This window comes from Sinohyriopsis cumingii, chromosome 17 (assembly GCF_028554795.1).
Source record: "Sinohyriopsis cumingii isolate HCF-2022 chromosome 17, ASM2855479v2, whole genome shotgun sequence".
NCBI classification, from domain to species: Eukaryota; Metazoa; Mollusca; class Bivalvia; order Unionida; family Unionidae; genus Sinohyriopsis; species Sinohyriopsis cumingii.
Genome location: NC_142977.1, coordinates 63,363,727 through 63,383,146, shown reverse-complemented (window position 1 = coordinate 63,383,146; position 19,420 = coordinate 63,363,727). Strand labels below are relative to the sequence as shown.

Genomic DNA, 19,420 nt, shown 5'->3' with positions numbered 1-19,420 from the left:
AGCGCTTTAGACCACTCGGCCACTTGGGGCCCCCACAATATTAATGATAGGATTTGGAATTTTTTATCATAGCATTAAAAAAAATTCAGTCATATCACTATGATGTCTGCAGTGTGGCAGTTAACACTGATGCCTAGCACTGAGGCATCATGCCGCAGATGTCCCACCCAGTCACATTATCCTGACACCAGGCCGACCAGTCCTAATACTAACCTCTTAATGTTGAGCGCCTAGCAAGGCAGCTGTTAGTACCATTTTTATGTCTATGGTACAATTCAGACTTGTTTGAACCCATGACCTCCCACATCCGAGGTGGACACTGACCACTAGGCCATCCAAAAAGTTAGATGATATTTACAGTATTAGTGAGAAAGGACAGTACATGACACAATATTAATGACACAGATCTGTACAAGATACTTACAATATTAATGTGAAAAGACTGTACAAGACCTTACAATATTAATGTGACAAGACTGTACATGATACTTACAATGTTATAGAGAAAGTCCAGATGATGACTACAGACATAATAAACAGAAAGATCAAGAAGAATTTGTGATTGCGCTCTCCGACACATGTCTCCAGCCATGGACAATGATGATCATATTTTCGGACACATCTTTTGCAATCCTCACAGTGTTTGCTTCTCATAGGTTGCTGAAAAAAAGTGTCAACAAATGGTCAAAAATATTACACTTTTAACGATATTTAAATCTGTGGATTTGGGAGTCCTGGTGTTTCCATGAGAGAATTATTATATGATGAGTTTGTGTTTTTTATAACAAAATCATTATTGAGTTCTAGTGAATCACTGTTTGTGAAGTCAAAATGTTTTCAAAGGAGAATCAGTGTTTGTTTAGTCATAGTGTTTCCATGGGTGAATCTTTGTTTGTCACGTCGTATTGTTTGTTAAGTAGTAGTGCTTTTAGGTGAGAATCATTGTCATGTCCTTAAATTAATGTTTGTGCCTACCTAAAAACCAGCTCTTTCTAGTAATTACATTTTTTTGATAATTCATACTTGATCATAATACCTTAGGAGAACTACTACTACATCATAAATCCAACCCATCGAGGCTAAAGCATTATAGCGAAGATGCTAAAAGTTATCTTCCCACACAGGTGGCAGTTTAAGTGATCTCCCCTTGATACAGGAATTGGCACCAAATCATATGAATACTTCTGATGCTACTGGAACAGAATGCATATGCTCTCTAAATGACTAACTTCCTGGAGGATGTATATGTATTACGAACAGGTACCAGTAAGTATTATAAAAGATAATTGCTTTCTTCTTTAAATACATTACCCAATCATAATACCTCAGAAAAATAGATTTGCGGTGGAGGGAGTTACATCCCCTTACCCTAAACAGGCCATTCCTGGCACCCTAAAGTATGTGAGGCAGCATCTAGATTATAACCGGACTGGAGTATAGAGTCCATATGCCATGTCCTTTGGAAGCTGCTGAAACACCAAGGAAGGTCAAGGGGTGCCATGACAATATGTCCCACCAGGCATAGCCAAGTCATTTTGAGATGAAAGATCTGAGATACAAGCTTGAGAAAGTGGACTTGCCTCCATCCCATGGCATGGATAAAGTCAGCTAAGGGTCAGTTTCACTTGTTGCAACTGCCCTAACTTCATGAGCAGAAATGCATAGCAATTTCATTTGTTCTTTGGTTAATTCCCAGTATGGATAATCCATTTTACCTAGAACAAATGTTCCTCCATAGATATCACCATTTCCCTCTGACTAGTTGGATCAATAATGGTCTGAAAGGAAACAACATAGGATGATGATGTCACTGCCACACTGAGCAAATACTATAGGCTAAGGAATTCTTGACTGCGAGACTATTCCATGTTATCAATGAAACCTCAGTTTACCTGTGTGAAGAATCCCAGATGGACAAAATAATTATTTAGTATGAGGCCAGATTTTTCCTTGTTGACAAGGAATCCAAGTTTGAAAAGAAGATTAACAAGGGATGTTATGTCATGCTTCATTATGTAACTCCCTGGTGTTTTTGTTGACTGTCATCCAGGAAGCTGCTGCTACTGCTGTGGAAATGGTGCTGACATGGGCCATTACTCTGTCCATCATGCATGCGAACATGCTGAGACCATACCGGAGTGCCCTGGACTGGTCAATGGTGTCTTTGTAAGCAAACTGAAGCAACTTCATGGAAGATTTGTGAATAGGAACATGAACATATGCATCTTTTAACACCAGTGACTGCTCCTGCTGGTATTCAGAACCTGTATTAGCATTTTCATCTCAAACAATGCAAATGAAATGATTAAGGGCACTTAAGTGTATGACAGTATGACAGGTTGAAGAGTGCTGTTGGCCTTTGGGACCAGAAATCATCTTGAATAGAACCCAAGTGAATTACATTGTAAGCGATCTCTACCACACTCAGTGTTGTTAATTTCTTACTGCTGAAAGTCTATTATGAACAGGTCTCAGGGGATGTCTGTAGATACCCTGGACAATGGAGGAGGTGCATCAAACATGATGCTCAGGCCCTTGGAAACCTATTTGTGTAAATGATGGACATGGCAACTACTTCCCATCTGACAGCGAAAATAGGGCTTTCCCCTCACCAGCATATCTAACCAGTAAGGCATAAAAAGGGCATAATTTCTTGAGCTCACATGGAGAGATATAAGGTGAAAACTATCCCATTACCTCAAAATCTTGGCCATCCACGGATATAGGCTTGGTAGGATTTCTTCTCTGTGTGCTGTGTCCCAGGGTTATCCTTTCCTTTTGCTTAATTTTCTGAAAATCCTTCCTCTGTACCTTACGTTGTGTGTAAGGTATATTTGTCTCTTTGGGGGCTAATATATGTAATACAAGATGTTACAAATGTATGGCTGTGGTCTTCCCTTGACTGGTGATGGGCTTTCTGAAAGATGGAATCCACAAAATCTGCATCTCTTGGCAACTTACATTTGCTGCTGTTGTTACAGCATTAGCCAGGGTATGGTGAGCAGCTCTGTAGAGAACTGGCACCAGGTGAGAGATGATAAAGTGTTTACTGCCTGATGGAAGACTGCCAGTGATGCCATGTCTATCAAAGAACCCAATGAGAGCTATTCTTGTCATCAAACAAATTCCAGTTCATGTGTAAAGTTTATTCTTTTGCCATCACCAAGGCTGAAATATCTCTGTCTATTGCTGGGGTCAGTCATATAGAATGTCCTATTTAAAATGATGGAAGGTGTTGTTAGGAAAAGTAGAATCTGTTGACATTAGGGTGGTGTAATTGTCGGTGTAAATGGCCCAAAAGTTCAGCAACTCACCCAGACTGTAGCTGGAGTTTATACCAGACTGATGATGGAGTGAAAGACCGCCTCAAAAGGCAGAGTCTTCTCTTGTCATAGTAAGAGCTAGCAGATGGAGCATACTTCACGGTCTCTAGATGAATGGGTGATGCCAATGCCTCCTGTTTAATCTGAGACAAAGATTTGTTAGATAATCTAGAGGAATGGGCCACAATAATTACAGAACACCCTGACTGGGATGCAGTTACAATGGGCCACAAAACATGAGCTTCCTCTGAGTGGCAAAGGCATGAGAACATAGTTAATGGAGCACTAAACCAAGTACTAGTGTAATCTATGGCACTACACTGGAGATGCTGATTCTTAACAGTACCCTAATGGTGTGGGCTAGACAAAGCGGACACAAACATTTCACCTTTTGGTTTAAATGGTAAGAATGACTGTGGTGATGACCTGCTGTGATCCAAGACATCTGGCAAAATCAGGTCATAATGGATCAGTGCCATTTTATTTTGCATGATATTTTCCAGGTTGTGTAGGGGATATTTGATCCACAAAACTGGTCTGTACTTCTGATGTGTGAGATATTAACTTAGCAGGCTTGCTTTTATATTGATCTTGATCAAATACAACTGACATAGATAAATGGCCATTTAATCCATGTGGCATCAAGCCTATTGTTTCTGCAGAATATGGTTTGTCACGTTGAGGTGATGAGGGTGAATCCAGGACCAGGACAGCTTGGATTGCTTAGTGGCTGAGAAGCCTAATGGACTATATGAAAATTACCTGCAAGAAGGGTCCACATGCCAGCCTTTACGGAAAAACCACTTAAATGTCACAATTTATACTTATGAAGTGGATGCCTAATATCACTTCTAATAAAAGGTTATCTGTAGGAAAGGGGAATAGTATACCTATACAGATAAAACAACAGAAGTGTCACTTATAATAAGTACATAGAATATGCTATGAATAGATTAAATATAGAAAACTTACCATTATGCATCCAACAGCCATGGAAATTATACATCAATTTATTCAAGGTACATCTATAGCAATGTGAGAAAATGCACATGGGTGTCTAAGTGTGTGAGGATGGAAAAGTTATTATCTCTAAAATGACAGAAAACTCTGTCACTGAAAAGAAGGAGCAAGAAAAGTTGGAAAACAATAGAAGGAATATACTTCCCCTCAAAGACAAAACTGCTCTAACTTGATTTCAGGAAGAAAAACTCCCAGAATACTTGTATGGATTGTGAGGCCTCTCTATCTGTAGAGAGCATGTTGCTCTGCACTCCTGAAAGTAGTAACTGAAGTATTTTGGGGGCGCTCACCAGTTAATATGTACTTTTGAGAGAGGGATGTATGTAAGGTGAAGTAGTTTGCATTTAAAACAAGCAGAATGGATAGAATGTTGGCATACCTCTATGCTACATTAATGTAATGTGGATGATATTTCTTTGGATATTGTACTTTTGGAATTTTACATGATTTAAGCACACTGCTAACTAAAATGACTGCTCCCTTGTGTTAAAAAATCAGCCTGAATTAGTCTAAGTACACTATACATAGCAGCTATTAAAATAGGGAAAATGAATTTTGCCAGACTAGACAATACCAGCTTCTGAAAGTGCAATGAATGAATTACCAAATATATAAAATGTAAAAAAAGTTATTGGCTCTTTTTTTATACAATTTACCTCTGAAGTTCAGGAAGTGAAAATGACCAAGTAGAGCAAGCACATTTTTGAAAGCTGCACATCTGAAGTAAGGCCAAGCTGTATACTCTATAACCCATAGTACACCCATCAATCACACACCAAAATAAAGGGAATTAAAGGTTCTTTGAATTAAACCTAAGATATACAAGGTCTTTTTTAATTAGCCAGTATAACCAGTGAGGAAAGCAGGGGAAATTCTTTATCTTTAAAATCCTAACCCTATGCAAAATATGAAACTGTAGAGTGCCACCTTACATGATTTGGTGCCAATCCATGTATCAAGGGAGATCACTCTATCTAAATGCGACCTATATAGGCAGATAAGTTTTGTGTGTGTGTGTTTGGGATTTATAGCATAGCTTTAACAATTTTTTAAGCCATATCACTATGATGTTTGTAATGTCGCAGTTTATAGTGATGACTAGCACTGGGGCATCATGTTGCAGACATGTCCCACCCAGTCTCATTATCCTGACACCAGGACGGTCAGTCCTAACACTAACCTTGTAATGCTCAGCGTCATTTTTGGTATGACTCAGCCGGGGTTCAAGCTAGCATGTTTTAGTCTGGCAGGGCTGGATATGCAAGACAGTAGTATAGTTCTCCTAACGTACTATGATGTGGTAACATATTTGAAGAAGAATAATTAATTCACTCTCTTCAGACTGAACATAAGCAACAACTTAGTAATATTATCACATCTATACTGTTGTCAAACAGTTTATGTTATGGAGTTATGGATCAGGACACACTTTATTTAATTATATATCCTCCTCTTCCACTGATAAACAGCTAAACATGCATCAACTATTGGGTGTAATGACAGAACCTCTCTTCAGTGTGTGTGTATGTGTGATTAGGTTTTTTTTATAGTAGCTTTAACAGTTTTTCAGTCATATCGCTACAATGTCTGCAATTTGTTAGTTTATAGTCATGTCCAGCACTGGGCCATCATGCCACAGACATCAAACATGATGTCCCCACCCAATCACATTATCCTGACACCAGGCCGACCAGTCCTAACACTAACTTCTTAATGCTGAGCTCCTACTGAGGCAGTTGTTAGTACCATTTTTAAAAGTCTTTAGTATGACTTGGGTGCAAACACATGACCTCCCACTTCCGAGGCGGACACTCTAACCACTAGGCCACCGGAGTGGTCCTCTTCAAAGTAAACAAATTTATAGTCATCTCTGTGTTTGCTAGGTTAGGATCATATAAGCAGTAAGCAGCATATATAATATATTCTGGTTCTAAGTAAGAAATAACTGCAAACTGCATAAGCGCAGATCTGCCATTGCATCATGTGATATCGAATCTGGATACATACAGTTTGCTAATAATAATCATTAAAACAAACAACACAGATCTTGAGCTGTCAGTGCATTAGACAGCAGATTAGGGTCTATGTTGTTTGCAGCTGGAACTCACTTGTAAGTGAGCGTTTACATTATTTACATGCCTTTAGCCCACTGGTGTCACCTATTGCATTTATTTGTTCTCTAAGATGGATGAAAAAAGCATCATGCTGGGTCTTCCCTTTCAGTGCTTAAACTGATTACTTGTCTTATGGACATTCTGCAAGACAAGCAGCATAATGGTGATCAGTAGGAAAAAAAATACACTGGAGGTAGCAATATAAATCTAACTATAAGCCACTGCACAATAATACACACTGGTTTTTTCCACAGTGGCAATGGCACTGCTGTAAATTCTTTTTTGATAAATCAGCTATGGTTTACACAAGAACTAGAAGTATTCTGTCTGACTCCAATGATAAGACCATCTTTGACAACTCAGTCATGGCATCAGCAAGAAGTAGAATTATTCTGTCTCCAATTACAAGACTACGTTTCAAAACTCAGTCATAGTATCCACAGGTACTAGAATTATTTTGTCTGACTCCAGTGATAAGACCATGTTTGACAACTCAGCCATGGTATGTGCAGGAACCAGAATTAATCTGTCTCCAATTATAAGACCATGTTTGATAACTCAGTCATGGTATCCAAGGATACTAGAATTATTTTCTCTGGCTCCAATGAAAAGACAAGACTATGTTTGACAACTCATCCATGTTATCCACAGGCACAAGGGGTTATACTGTTTGATTCCAATTCAGATTCACAAGCAGAGAAAATTCCTCTCAACCTCATGGTCCAGAAATGAAACATCATCACGACGGCTTGATGAATCCTTCATTGGAGCCATGTGGAGAGACACTTTTCTAATAAATGATTATGAAATAGATACAGACTGGCTTTGTTTCTCATAATGAGACAATACATCCAGGAAGACACTGAGAAAAGTATTTTACCCTCATTCAGAGAATGCCCAAATTTATGCACCACATCTACATTGGATAACTATATAAAATGGTTAAAACAACTTCTAAATACTTGCTCCTTGCATTTTCCATTGCAGCTAGAGGGATCAAATCAGTACTACTGTAAACAAAGCAGGAATTAAAACAGCTAAATTCTACTCTCAGTCTCTTCTCTGGCCTTTGCTCACACTGAAACAACTATGAGTGGAAGGGATCCTCTCTGTAAACTTTGGTGTGGTCCAATATGTACATGTACTGGATACTACATAATTTACCTGTCCATCAACCAATTAAAAGGACTTGAATAAACTCAATTACCTGTCAGGTAGGTATTATTCTTGTTTAACTTTGTATTATTATGGCATCCAACTGTTCACATGATTAATCAAACTTTTTAAAACCTATTTCAAATGTGTTTTAACCAAGAGAACAATAAATATATGTAAAGAGAACAATAAATATATGTAAAGATTATTATACTTCCTTTCATAAAATATTTTTTTTTTGTTAGACACTTTTTGGACCTAAAATCAATTGGTGCCTTTCTTATCTTAATGCAAGGCATCCACAAACTCTGATAAAAGTAAATGACATGGAATTTAGGTTACTCTGCAGAAATTATTTTTCTCCTTTCAGTCAGGGTGACCATGGCTATCACCCATTAACTCTAAAATCAACAGGTAACATTTGTGTGCCAAATGAATTCCATTCACAGAGTTTGGTCATGGTATGTGGAATTTGTTTTCCTTCTTGGAGTCCATCTTACTTTGACCTTTGACATTCTAACCCACCAAATCAATAGATATCTTCCAGCTTTCAAAATGCAAGCCTACTTGAAAGCTTAGTCAAGTCATGTGGTATAGAAGTTAAACAGTTCTGTGAAAATTGTTTTTCTAAATTCAGACCTTGATATTCTGACTTCAAAATAATGCTTCCGCCTCTAGTATACAAAACACAAGTGAAGATAATGAAATGAAACAGTTTTCATTCTTTCACTCCCTGTGACCTTGTCATTTAACCTTATGATCCTGAAATCAAAAGGTTTCTTCCTTGCTTCACATGCAAGCTACTTAACAAAGTTTGACAACAGCAGACAATATAAAACTTGATTTGGTATACAGAAATAAAATAGGGAATCAAGAGGCTGGGTCTGGTTTTGTGGATGAATGCCATTTTTCAGCTCATCATAGGCTATACATGCCAGACAGTTTATCTGGTGAAGGAAGAGCCCAAAAAGACCCCAGAACGTCATAGACCCTCTGAAAGCTACTGGCAAGCTTTCTCACATATATGCACTGGTCGAGTTTAGTCCAGTACTCAGGTGAACTGAGGCAAGAAGTGTGAGCTATCAGTAAAGGCAAGCGCCTTAGCCTGCTTGGCCTCCCTGGGAACCGACACATGTAGAGACAATATCATAAATGAGCCCTGCTATTGGCTGGTAAATATAAATATTGCTGCTAATGTGTCATAGATGAAATCATGTCTGAATCTGAGTAATGAATACAAAAAGCATATTAACTTAAATCTGTATATTTTTCTTGCAGCAAAGTATCTAATGGTGATTGCCAACTTTTTAAGTTTGAATAAATATATAAAAAAACAAGTGTAATTTCTGATATCTCATAATCTAGAATAGTCAACTCATTATTCACATTTTAAAACATCAAGAATACACACATGGTGGCCAACATACTTGGTGGAGAAAGAACCTGAGAAAACACCAGGAAAAAAGCACCAACCCATGGGAAGCTACAAGAAATGTCACCACTGCCAAAATACACACATATGAACACCATAATAGCACAGAGAAGACTGCACAATAATGCTCATAATTTTAAATAATAAACAATTTCCTTTAACTTAATTTCAAGAATGCCTAAATCTCATGTATCATCATCAACATATGAAAGGAAGAATAGCTCTAAAACTAGATTGGGACTATATTTCTGGGTACTGACCTGGGAGTAATAATTATGACCAGAGTACATAAGTAACTGCTTGATCGTGCAGGGCATTTTGCATTAAAAAACTTGTGCCATTTAAAGCATCTGCGGTACTCCTGTATTGTTAGTCTAGTTCCCTGACCAGCTCCACTAAATCTAATATGAAACCCCCAGATCCTAATCAAACTTAGACAAGCCATTATCCAGAATTTACCCCAAATATCGTATTTCCATAATTTTTTCTTTTATTTTGTAAGTCTTTATTTATGGGTCGTTTCCATATATTTATGGTCAAATCATAAGGTCTGATCTACTGGCAAGCTCTCTAACATATCTATATTGGCTGAGCCCTGGTGGACAGATGAGAAATGTCAGTGATCTGTAAAGGAAAGCACCTTTGATCACTCAGCTATCCAGGGCCCCTCGGAATATAGTTTGAGATCAAATATTGTAAAGGCAACTGTTGAAATAAACAGTCTGTAACTGTGAAAAGATACAACTCTTAATTTAAAAAAATACCTGTCAAAGGTAAGTAGGTTCATCAACATATTCAGGTGCAATATTGGATAAATTCAATGATCCTTTATAGTCTTTAGTCTTACAACCAATTTAAAGATATAACAATAGTTCTGGTGTATATCTACTGGATTTTACTCACTTCCTACCAGCTTGGGTTTGTATGCTTGGCAGCTAAATTGTAACTTTGTGAATATTTCTGATGCAACATAAACTACTAAATTAGCATAAAATTTTATTCTAATGCACATTTATACCATTTTAATACCAGCTTATGCATCTAAACATAGGCTTAATAATAAAATACATTCAATATTCACTATTACGGGCTGAATATGAATGGGTTTAATGAAGGAAAGTGAATGTTGGTGGGGTGGGTAGGTGCTGATTCATGGCCAAGCACAGTTAACTTCATTTACCTGGTGCAATATGTCATGGACAAGGAAAACTATTTCACCCAGAACACTCCTTGTGCTGCCCCTTTGATTCCAAAATTAGTCAAATCCATCCTAAACTCTGATAATTGATGGTCATCACACTTGCATATTTTTCACCAAAATCTGGAGCCAAATACAACATTGGCAAATGGATGCACCAGCCGAAAGTTCCAAAAGACCACATAAAAGGCAGTTTTTTAAAATCATATTGGAGTTATGGATCTTTACCTGAATTTCGCAGAAATCACAGTATCTGTATTCACTTCCTTTGTCCAATAGTTCCTCACAATCTGCATTCAAAGATGTATCCTCAACCTGATCTTCAGATGGACAAGTATCCTCCTGTTCATTAGATACAGACTGGATTCCATTCCTTTTCTGTCAAATATACATACATTATACATTAGATACAGCCTGGATTCAATTCCTTTTCTGACAAATATGCATACATTATACATTAGATACAGTCTGGATTCAATTCCTTTTCTGACAAATATGCATACATTATACATTAGATATGTGGTGGAGGTGTAGTTTTTCGCCCCTTCGAGACATTGTTTGCCAGTTTTATAACCAAACATAATCTCCCATTTCTGACAGCTCATTTTTTAGAACTAGAAAAAATAATGTTTCCCAACTCGTAAATCACTCATTAAGTTCTCATTTAAACACAAAAACTACTCAGACACAGTTATCCAAGCTTTGGGTCCTCAATAAACAATTCAGGACATGATCAGCAATGAAAAATTTGCCATTCTCACTCAAAATCTTCCCTCTTATGAAATCAAAACTCAAAAACCAAATTTTGAGAATCTCCTGATTTATTCTAAGCTGACTTCTGTGTTCTGTCACATGCATGATACTGAGGGAAAGCTAAGATTAAAAGAAAATTAAATTAAATACTCAGGCATTTTATAACAGTTACAGTCAACATAGAACAACTGCCAAACAAATAATATTATCTCATTTTTACAACTTGCTTTAAGTACTTTTTTGCCATTTGCCCCAGATTTGGAGGACATGGAACACAGTGTCGTCTATCCTTTAGATTCTATGCACAGCAACAATGCATGAATATTATGCTTTACCCTTATCCTGCCATCTTCATACCTTCAGCTGTTTCCAATGCTTTAGCAATCAATGTAATTAGCCTAAAATATTCACTAATATTCATTATATGTCAATGCATGTTTTTAGAAACTGCATACTTGGTAACTAAACATAAGACAACCATCTTTATCAACAGTATCCAAAAAAGATGGTTGCTGATGTTGAATTTATTGTGTGTATTTGTCAGCATTTTAGCAAACCATAAGGATATACTATATGGTCTACCTCTGTATACTTGTGGTCTACCTTTGTATACTTGTGGTCTACCTCTGTATACTTGTGGTTTACCTTTGTATACTTGTGGTCTACCTCTATATACTTTTGGTCTACCTCTGTATACTTGTGGTCCACCTCTTTATAATTGTGGTCTACCTTTGTATACTTGTGGTCTACCTCTGTATACTTGTGGCTTACCTTTGTATACTTGTGGTCTACCTCTATATACTTTTGGTCTACCTCTGTATACTTGTGGTCCACCTCTTTATAATTGTGGTCTACCTTTGTATACTTGTGGTCTACCTCTGTATACTTGTGGTCTACCTCTGTATACTTGTGGCCTATCTCTATACTTGTGGGCTACCTTTGTATACTTGTGGTCTACCTTTGAATAATTGTGGTCTACCTCTGTATACTTGTGGTCTACCTTTGTATACTTGTGACCTACCTCTGTATACTTGTGGTCTACCTCTGTATACTTGTGGCCTACCTATGTATACTTGTGGTCTACCTTTGTATACTTGTAGTCTACCTCTGTATACTTGTGGTCTACCTCTGTATACTTGTGGTCTACCTTTGTATACTTGTGGTCTACCTCTGTACACTCACATGGTCCAGCTGATATGAACATGGAATAACTGTATGGTCCAAAACACAGACATTGGTCATACCTTTTCATGTGTTAGGGTGATATATCCAGGGTCAATCAGGCATGCAGTGTAATACATCACCAAAGACAAGAACAGCACAAAAAAGTAAATGGCTCCGTACAGTGGATCTTCACCATTAACAACAGCTTGCTTAAGGCCTGGAAAAAATACATGAAATAATTACATAGCTTGACTCTACACTTTTGTTAATTTTCATGGGCATTAATTTTTGTGGCTTATTAAAAGATATTTTCATGCATACTAAATATACTCTCTCATGAGTCCAACTGCAAACAACATAGACCCAGATCTACGATCATACAATACAGTGGCAGATCTGAACCTATGCAGTTTGTTAGGAGTAGTTAGTAGAATAAACACAGACCCTGTTCTGCCAGTGCATTATGTGATGGTATGAATGGTTGTTGCATTTTGGATTCTACTTGTACATGAGACTATATGGTACTTAAACTGAAGGATTTGCCTGTTTCAATGTTTGCACCCATCACAGATCACTGCCATCTCACCTCTGTCGGTGTGGGTTCGAGTCCCCTGCTCAGCCAATATGGATATGTGAGAAAGCTCACCGGTAGCTTCTTGTGGGTCAGTGGTTCTTTCCGGGGTTTTCCTGGGTTCTTCCTCAACCATAAATACTGGCCACCATGTATCTAAAGCTTAAAAATGGCGTTAAACCCTACAACAACAACAACAAAGTTTGCATATTTACAGGAACTTAAATTTGTGGAATAACTAATAGAAATACATAAAATAAGAATATAAAAAGTGACAATACAGTGACAACAATGGTTGCTCACTTGAATGGTTAAAAAATACTACTGCCAAAATAAGCAAACAACAAACACTTGTCAAGATCAATCCTTTTCATGGCAGTTTTGTTCAAGTGGTTAATAAGACATGAAGCCAAGACGGAAAAAACGGCAAGCCAAGGTCATAGAAAGGTACATATAAATATGATGACAGCACTGCCTATTAAGTGTTGATGATCACAAGTTTAAGAAAGTTCATGTTAGATCATCCACAAAAACATGTCTGATCTATTGAACCTAAGTATCTATGGCTTTGATAAACCTAGACCTTTGTAATTCTGCCATTTGAAGATTAATATAGGACAAAATTTTGTTTCTACCAGGAGACTAAACTGATAATGTTACCAGGTAAGTATTGGTTTTGTTGGGAAACCAGTGATTACCAAGCTTTAGTACTGGGATGTAATTGGTGTTATGGTATAATGTACACTTCAAGCAACAGTTTTAGTCATTTAGATGTTTTACTTACAATGAAGAAAGTGTGTGTGTGTGTGATTTGGATTTAGCTTTAATAATTTTTCAGTCATATCGATATGATGTCTGCAGTGTGTCAGTTTATAGTGATGTCTAGCACTGGGGCATCATACCACTGACATGTAGCATGATGTCCCACCCAGTCACATTATCCTGACACCAGGCTGACCAGTCCTAACACTAACCTCTTAATGCTGAGCACCAAGCGAGGCAACTGTAGGTACCATTTTTGTAAGTCTTTGGTATGACTCGGCCGGGAATCGAACCCATGACCTCCCGCATCCAAGGTGGATGCTCCAACCAAAAGGCCACCGGAGCAGTCTCCAATGAAGAAAGCCTGAAGGATCTAAATGTTAACTAGAAAGTGTACAACTTGGAATTAGAAGTAAAAATGCCTGCATTTCCCTATGCTTTACATGGATTATTCATTCAGATGGATTACAACTGTGTGTAATTGTTAACTCACAGTGTGTGTGTGTGTGTGTGTGTGTGTGAGAGAGAGATCTGGATTTTTAATGTAGCTGTAAAAAAAAATCCGTAATACTGTAATGACATAATGTCTGCACAGTGGCAGTTTAAAGCAATGTCTAGCACTTGGGCATCATGCCGCAGACATGTAGCATGATGTCCCACCCAGTCACATTATCCTGACACCAGGCCGACCAGTCCTAACACTAACCTCTTAATGCTGAGCGCCTCGCGAGACAGCTGTTAGTACCATTTGCATAAGCCTTTGGTATGACTTGGTCAAGGTTCAAACCCATTACCTCCTACATTCAAGGTGGACGCTCTAACCATTTAGGCCAAGGGAGCGGTCTAACTCACAAAGAACTGCTGAGAATAAAGTTCACATTTTTCATGGAAGTATTTTCAACTGCCATTTCACTTCAGTGAAGGATTGATGTAAACAAGCAATTAATCTAATTTTCCAAGATCATTTCATTTTTTTTAAATTTACAATAATAGTGCATATTTACTTTATGCTCTTATTTCTCTCCAAGACCTTATTGATCTTATATATTAATTTAATGCAGTAAGCAGAAATGTCGGCTACTGGATACTGTGTACATCATACATTCATGTGCAGTGAAACAAAATATTTTGCAATTATTGTTTACGAAAAGGATATAAAACAAAAGAAACAAAGGTAAAAAAATATAGATTTTAGCAATGAATTAAAATCATGAAAGAAATGAAATTTGTTGATCACAAGAAAAGTATCCATGTGAAAATGGGGATGTGATCACAAGAAAAGTATCCATATGAAAATGAGGATGTGATTTCTGCATAACACATGCCTTAATTGTTTTCATTGAATTTTTTAACTCGAGGCTCAGAGCAATAATGAAATCCATTAAAAATGGGGCCCAGTGTAAAAAAAAAAATTAAACTGTAGAATCAAGCAGAAAGAACATCCTGCCTAAAGTGATCATAACAATAAAATGTTGGCCCTTTTTAAACTTAACTTTAGCTCTGCATTTCTTTTATCTTTATGCCATAACTTTTAATTAGTATTATATGGCCAGTATTGTGTTGATGTGCCCTGAAATCACAAGCACGCATGTATTTATACATACTCTAACAGTGCATACAGCAAACAATAAAAGAACATTTTTATATATGATATCAAAGCAGAGGTACTATAATGAATTAACGAAAAAATACATTTTTGTTTCATCTTTTCTTTCAAATCACTATTTATGATAATTAAATCATAAGCTGTTATTGACCCCCTCAAGCTGTAAGTAACACTGAAGTGAAAATCAGAATGACCACTGAGGTATACTCAAGTAACACTGGAGTGAAAACCAATATGACCACTGAGGTATACTCAAGTAACACTGGAGTGAAAATCAGTATGACCACTGAGGTATACTCAAGTAACACTGGAGTGAATACCAGTATGACCACTGAGGTATACTCAAGGAACACTGGAGTGAAAATCAGTATGACCACTGAGGTATACTCAAGTTTGTGCATCAGTAATTACCTTGCTTAGCCACTACAATTAAGACCTCAGAGGAAAAGCATGCAGTCCACTGAACTAATTCATTTATTATTTCATACATGCAATTCGCAATTACCTGCTATGGTGAACCTATCACAATATGTTATATACAAACAGTAATATGGAATCTTTACCACTGAATGAACATATTTATTTCAACTTCCAACAGCACTGGTCAAAATGGCCTCTTGTGTAGGATAGTATGTACATATCATGGAAATATCTATATGGTCGTGTGCTAAATAAAATTATTTTATAGTATGTCAACAAAGCATAAAATGTGGGTCACACTGACCTTTGGTTGAAAAAAATGCTGTCGTATCATAAACATCTAATTGTCAAGTTTCATGATCTGAATATAAACATCACCAAATAAATGAGATTTAAACACAAAAAAATGTAATTAGGCATAAAATATAGGGTTTGGAAGACCTCTCTTTGCAAAAATGTAATATTTACTTATCATGGTCAACCCCTCACCAAGATTAATGACTCTAGGTAGGATTGCATATATCATATCAGAAAATCATGCAGCTATGAGCTAAGCTAAACCAAAGCCATAAAAACGTAACCAAAAGCCAGCAAAAGATGAAATATAGATGAATATGACATACAAGAATCCCAGTTAGATGTATTATGATGGATAAATTGTTCAAGAGTCAAGAAAGCAAATTGTTTTCAAATAATGAACAATCATATGGATAAAACTGTCCAAGTGACATTTGTTACAAATGTCAAAGACATCATGTGGCTGCAAGTTTATGTCTAGCAATTATGAAGCTTGTAGAAAACAGCCCACTGATGGCATCATCACTGCCTAATGTGCATTATTAATAACATATACTGTTTGATGATGGTATATAATGTAATATATTGCTTAATTATTTGCTTATGTTAAGCCTATGAATTATAGTGGGGTTCCAACTCTGTGGTAGCTTCCAAACATGAACTTAAAGACCAACATCATTATGAACATATGCTAGTCTGGTCACATGATCAAGTCATAACTAAAACATAGTCCGTTAAAAAAATACTTCTGATATGCATCATTATATAAAAGTCTGCATTGAAATTTGTACTTATTGAGGAATTTTCATTAAGGGTGAACAATATAATTTTAACATAAAGTGATGCAGAGTTTAAATCCCTTAATCAATCAGCTTCTACTATTACATGTGCTTTGTGACATAAACACGATGAAGTAATCATTGATATGATATATTGATACTGATGTAACTCGTACTCTAATGGCACAAAACACCAGCAGCCAAGCACCATGATGGTGATAAAATACTTTCTTTGCCTCCACTATATGTTGTCTGATAAGATATATGGCTTTTAAATTTGAAAAACTTAATTGTAACTTAATGGCCTCTTTAGCCCAGTCAAACTGCAAACTTTTAGAACTTTGATACGATAGACTTAGTCCAATGAGTCAGCCTCCAAACCTATCCTAAACCTAAACTATCACCTTCTGGACTGGTTTCAGGGCTAACTTATCAGACAAGGAATATTTCTTTCCCTTAGTGAATACGTACAAGGGAAAGAACTTGACCTATCTTACCAGATAATTAGACAAAGTAGTAATTTTACTAATTATGTCAGTAAGCGCTAAAATAATGATTATAATAAAATAATGATTATTTTATTTTGTTTTAATTGTATAGATGTATTATGGGTAGCTGAGGGTGTTATGGGACAGTCTTGGTATGTTTTGGGGGTATAGTTTTGGGGTACCTTGACTCGAGGCCTTTACAAGGCTTTACCTGGACCAGCCTTATCGGACTAGGATAGTCCTACACTGTAAAACAGGGCATGTAATTTTTGTTTAGTGACACACACAACATAAATATCAGTGTCAAGGTCTTACATGTAGGACTACAGACTAGTCCTACAATGTAAGACATAGCAAATGTTATTTTTGTTTTAGTGTTGTCTTAATACCGAAATAATGTGCTTGTATAGCATGTTCCAATGTCCATTGACATCGGAATGAGTAATCAAAGTTTCAGGCAGCCCATATTAACAGTCTTCCATAAAATGATATGTTAATTAATATACTTACTGTGCTGTTTTTATCCTGGTGGAATCAAAATCTGACACTAGCAAATGTACGCATTTTCATGTTCCATTGACATACATTTGAATTTGTTGAAATGTGACGGTAGTCAAGTTATGCCAAAGTATGTTCAGGTAGATTCATGTGGGGGATATGTTTCCTGAATGAAACGAAACGTTGCTTACAGTTCCAATAGGCATAAATTTTTATTTGTTTCGTTAAAGAATAATATTCCAACTTAATCCAATTTCGGCATTCCTGGTATTCATTGCTTTCCAGCCAACTTGAAAACAGGTCCATTTCTTTTGTGAGAATCTGAATTAATTAGAGAAAAGACATCAGAGTAAGTAACGTCTGACTAAAACATTATGACTTTACTTTGTAGTAAAGTGTCGTAATTTTAGTTGCCAGTTGTGAGATATTGCTGAAAATTTTACTTTCGTTACGATGTTAGTCGACATCAAAACACGCTACACAGCACCGTTTCTTAGGCAGTAAGACCCTGACGCACACAACATGAATATCAGCGTCGAGGTCTTACATGTAGGACTAGACTACGGACTAGGTGTGTGACTAACAACATACTAACCAGAGTTTTTCCAGAGTAAAGTTGCTGGTACAGCGATGCATAATGCCGTGTGTGTTAATCTCACACATACATTAACTCCACATCGGCAGTTCTTACACAACATTTGGTGTAGGGCAGTAAGTACAGAAAACTAATCAAGAATAACAGATAAGTAGCTGGGTGACAAAGTAGTTTGTAGCTCTGGTCAAGAGATCAGTGATTTGCTTGACAAATGATACATAAATTCATTATTTCAAAAAATACATAAATTCGAGTTTTCTTTCAAAAACCCATCTGATGTTCTCTGAAGCCTTGTTTGTTTGAAGTAAGAGAACTGAAAGATCTCATCACTATTAACTTCCCCCTCCTCATCAGAGCACTAATTTGATTTTCGAATGCAAATTATTGCAATAATATTTTTAAGCAATTTATTGACAACCCGTCTGAAATTTAGGTCAAGATATAAATAGTTCTCGCACCATAGAATAAAATATAAACACGGAAAATGGTTTTCGGTGGCAAAAGTGAGGTATAAAAGAAAAACTGAATCTACCTATATCTCATGAACTAGTGAAATCAAAGTCGGTATAGTTGTTGTTTGCATTCGGTGAGCAAATATAATTTCCGCCAAATTTTTAAAAATCTGTTTTTATAAGAGCTTAAATATCCTTTGTCTCATTTCCACTTGGGTTATTTTTTGTTTTGTTTTGTTTCATTTTGTTTTTACCTTCACTGAATGGGCGCATGCGGTTCTCTCGTCTTTTATGTTTTGTAATGTTGCATTATTTCAACTGACTTTGTTTATTTCACCATTTTGTTTCATTTTACTCAGTCTTTTTGTATAGTACTAGTCTGATCAAAATCAGATCTCCAACCCTATGTGGAGGACCATGTAGCACTGTGGAGATTGATCCTAACAGACCGTGTGTAGTGCGACCTGTACATAATATTTAATCATTAAAACTTCCCATCCAAAATCTATCATTTTTCCTACGCTAAGAAAAAAAAAAACAGAAAGCATATAATTGAAACTTGTAGATACTAGAGTTTCGAGAGAAGGTGTGTTTGTGTGTGTGTGTGTGTATGTATGTGCGTACGTGCTTGTATTGGGTCGTGTGCCTGAGTTGACATAGTTACTAATTTACAATGTTGACTTAAGTGAGCAAAAAAATAACTCATTGGGAATGTATCTATGTTATCATCAGCATACTTTTTAATTGATTAACTAAGTAAGTAATTGATAATTATTAAAAAAATTACTTGTCA

General features: G+C 36.6%; 1 protein-coding gene across 2 annotated transcripts in view; it reads right to left on the bottom strand.

Moving 5' to 3' along the window:
* LOC149779095 (palmitoyltransferase ZDHHC12-B-like) overlaps positions 1-18,547 on the bottom strand; it is a 36,331-nt gene extending 17,784 nt beyond the window's left edge. The window contains exons 1-4 of one of the 2 annotated variants that reach the window (XM_089939652.1): positions 18,176-18,547; positions 12,240-12,376; positions 10,471-10,620; positions 494-660 (exon numbers count right to left, since the gene is read on the bottom strand). In XM_089939652.1, the coding sequence (XP_089795778.1) occupies positions 494-660; positions 10,471-10,620; positions 12,240-12,376; positions 18,176-18,278 (557 nt within the window). In that variant the 5' untranslated portion in view covers positions 18,279-18,547. The other variant, XM_089939653.1, reaches the window with a different exon arrangement.
* Between the last annotated feature and the right edge of the window lie 873 nt (positions 18,548-19,420).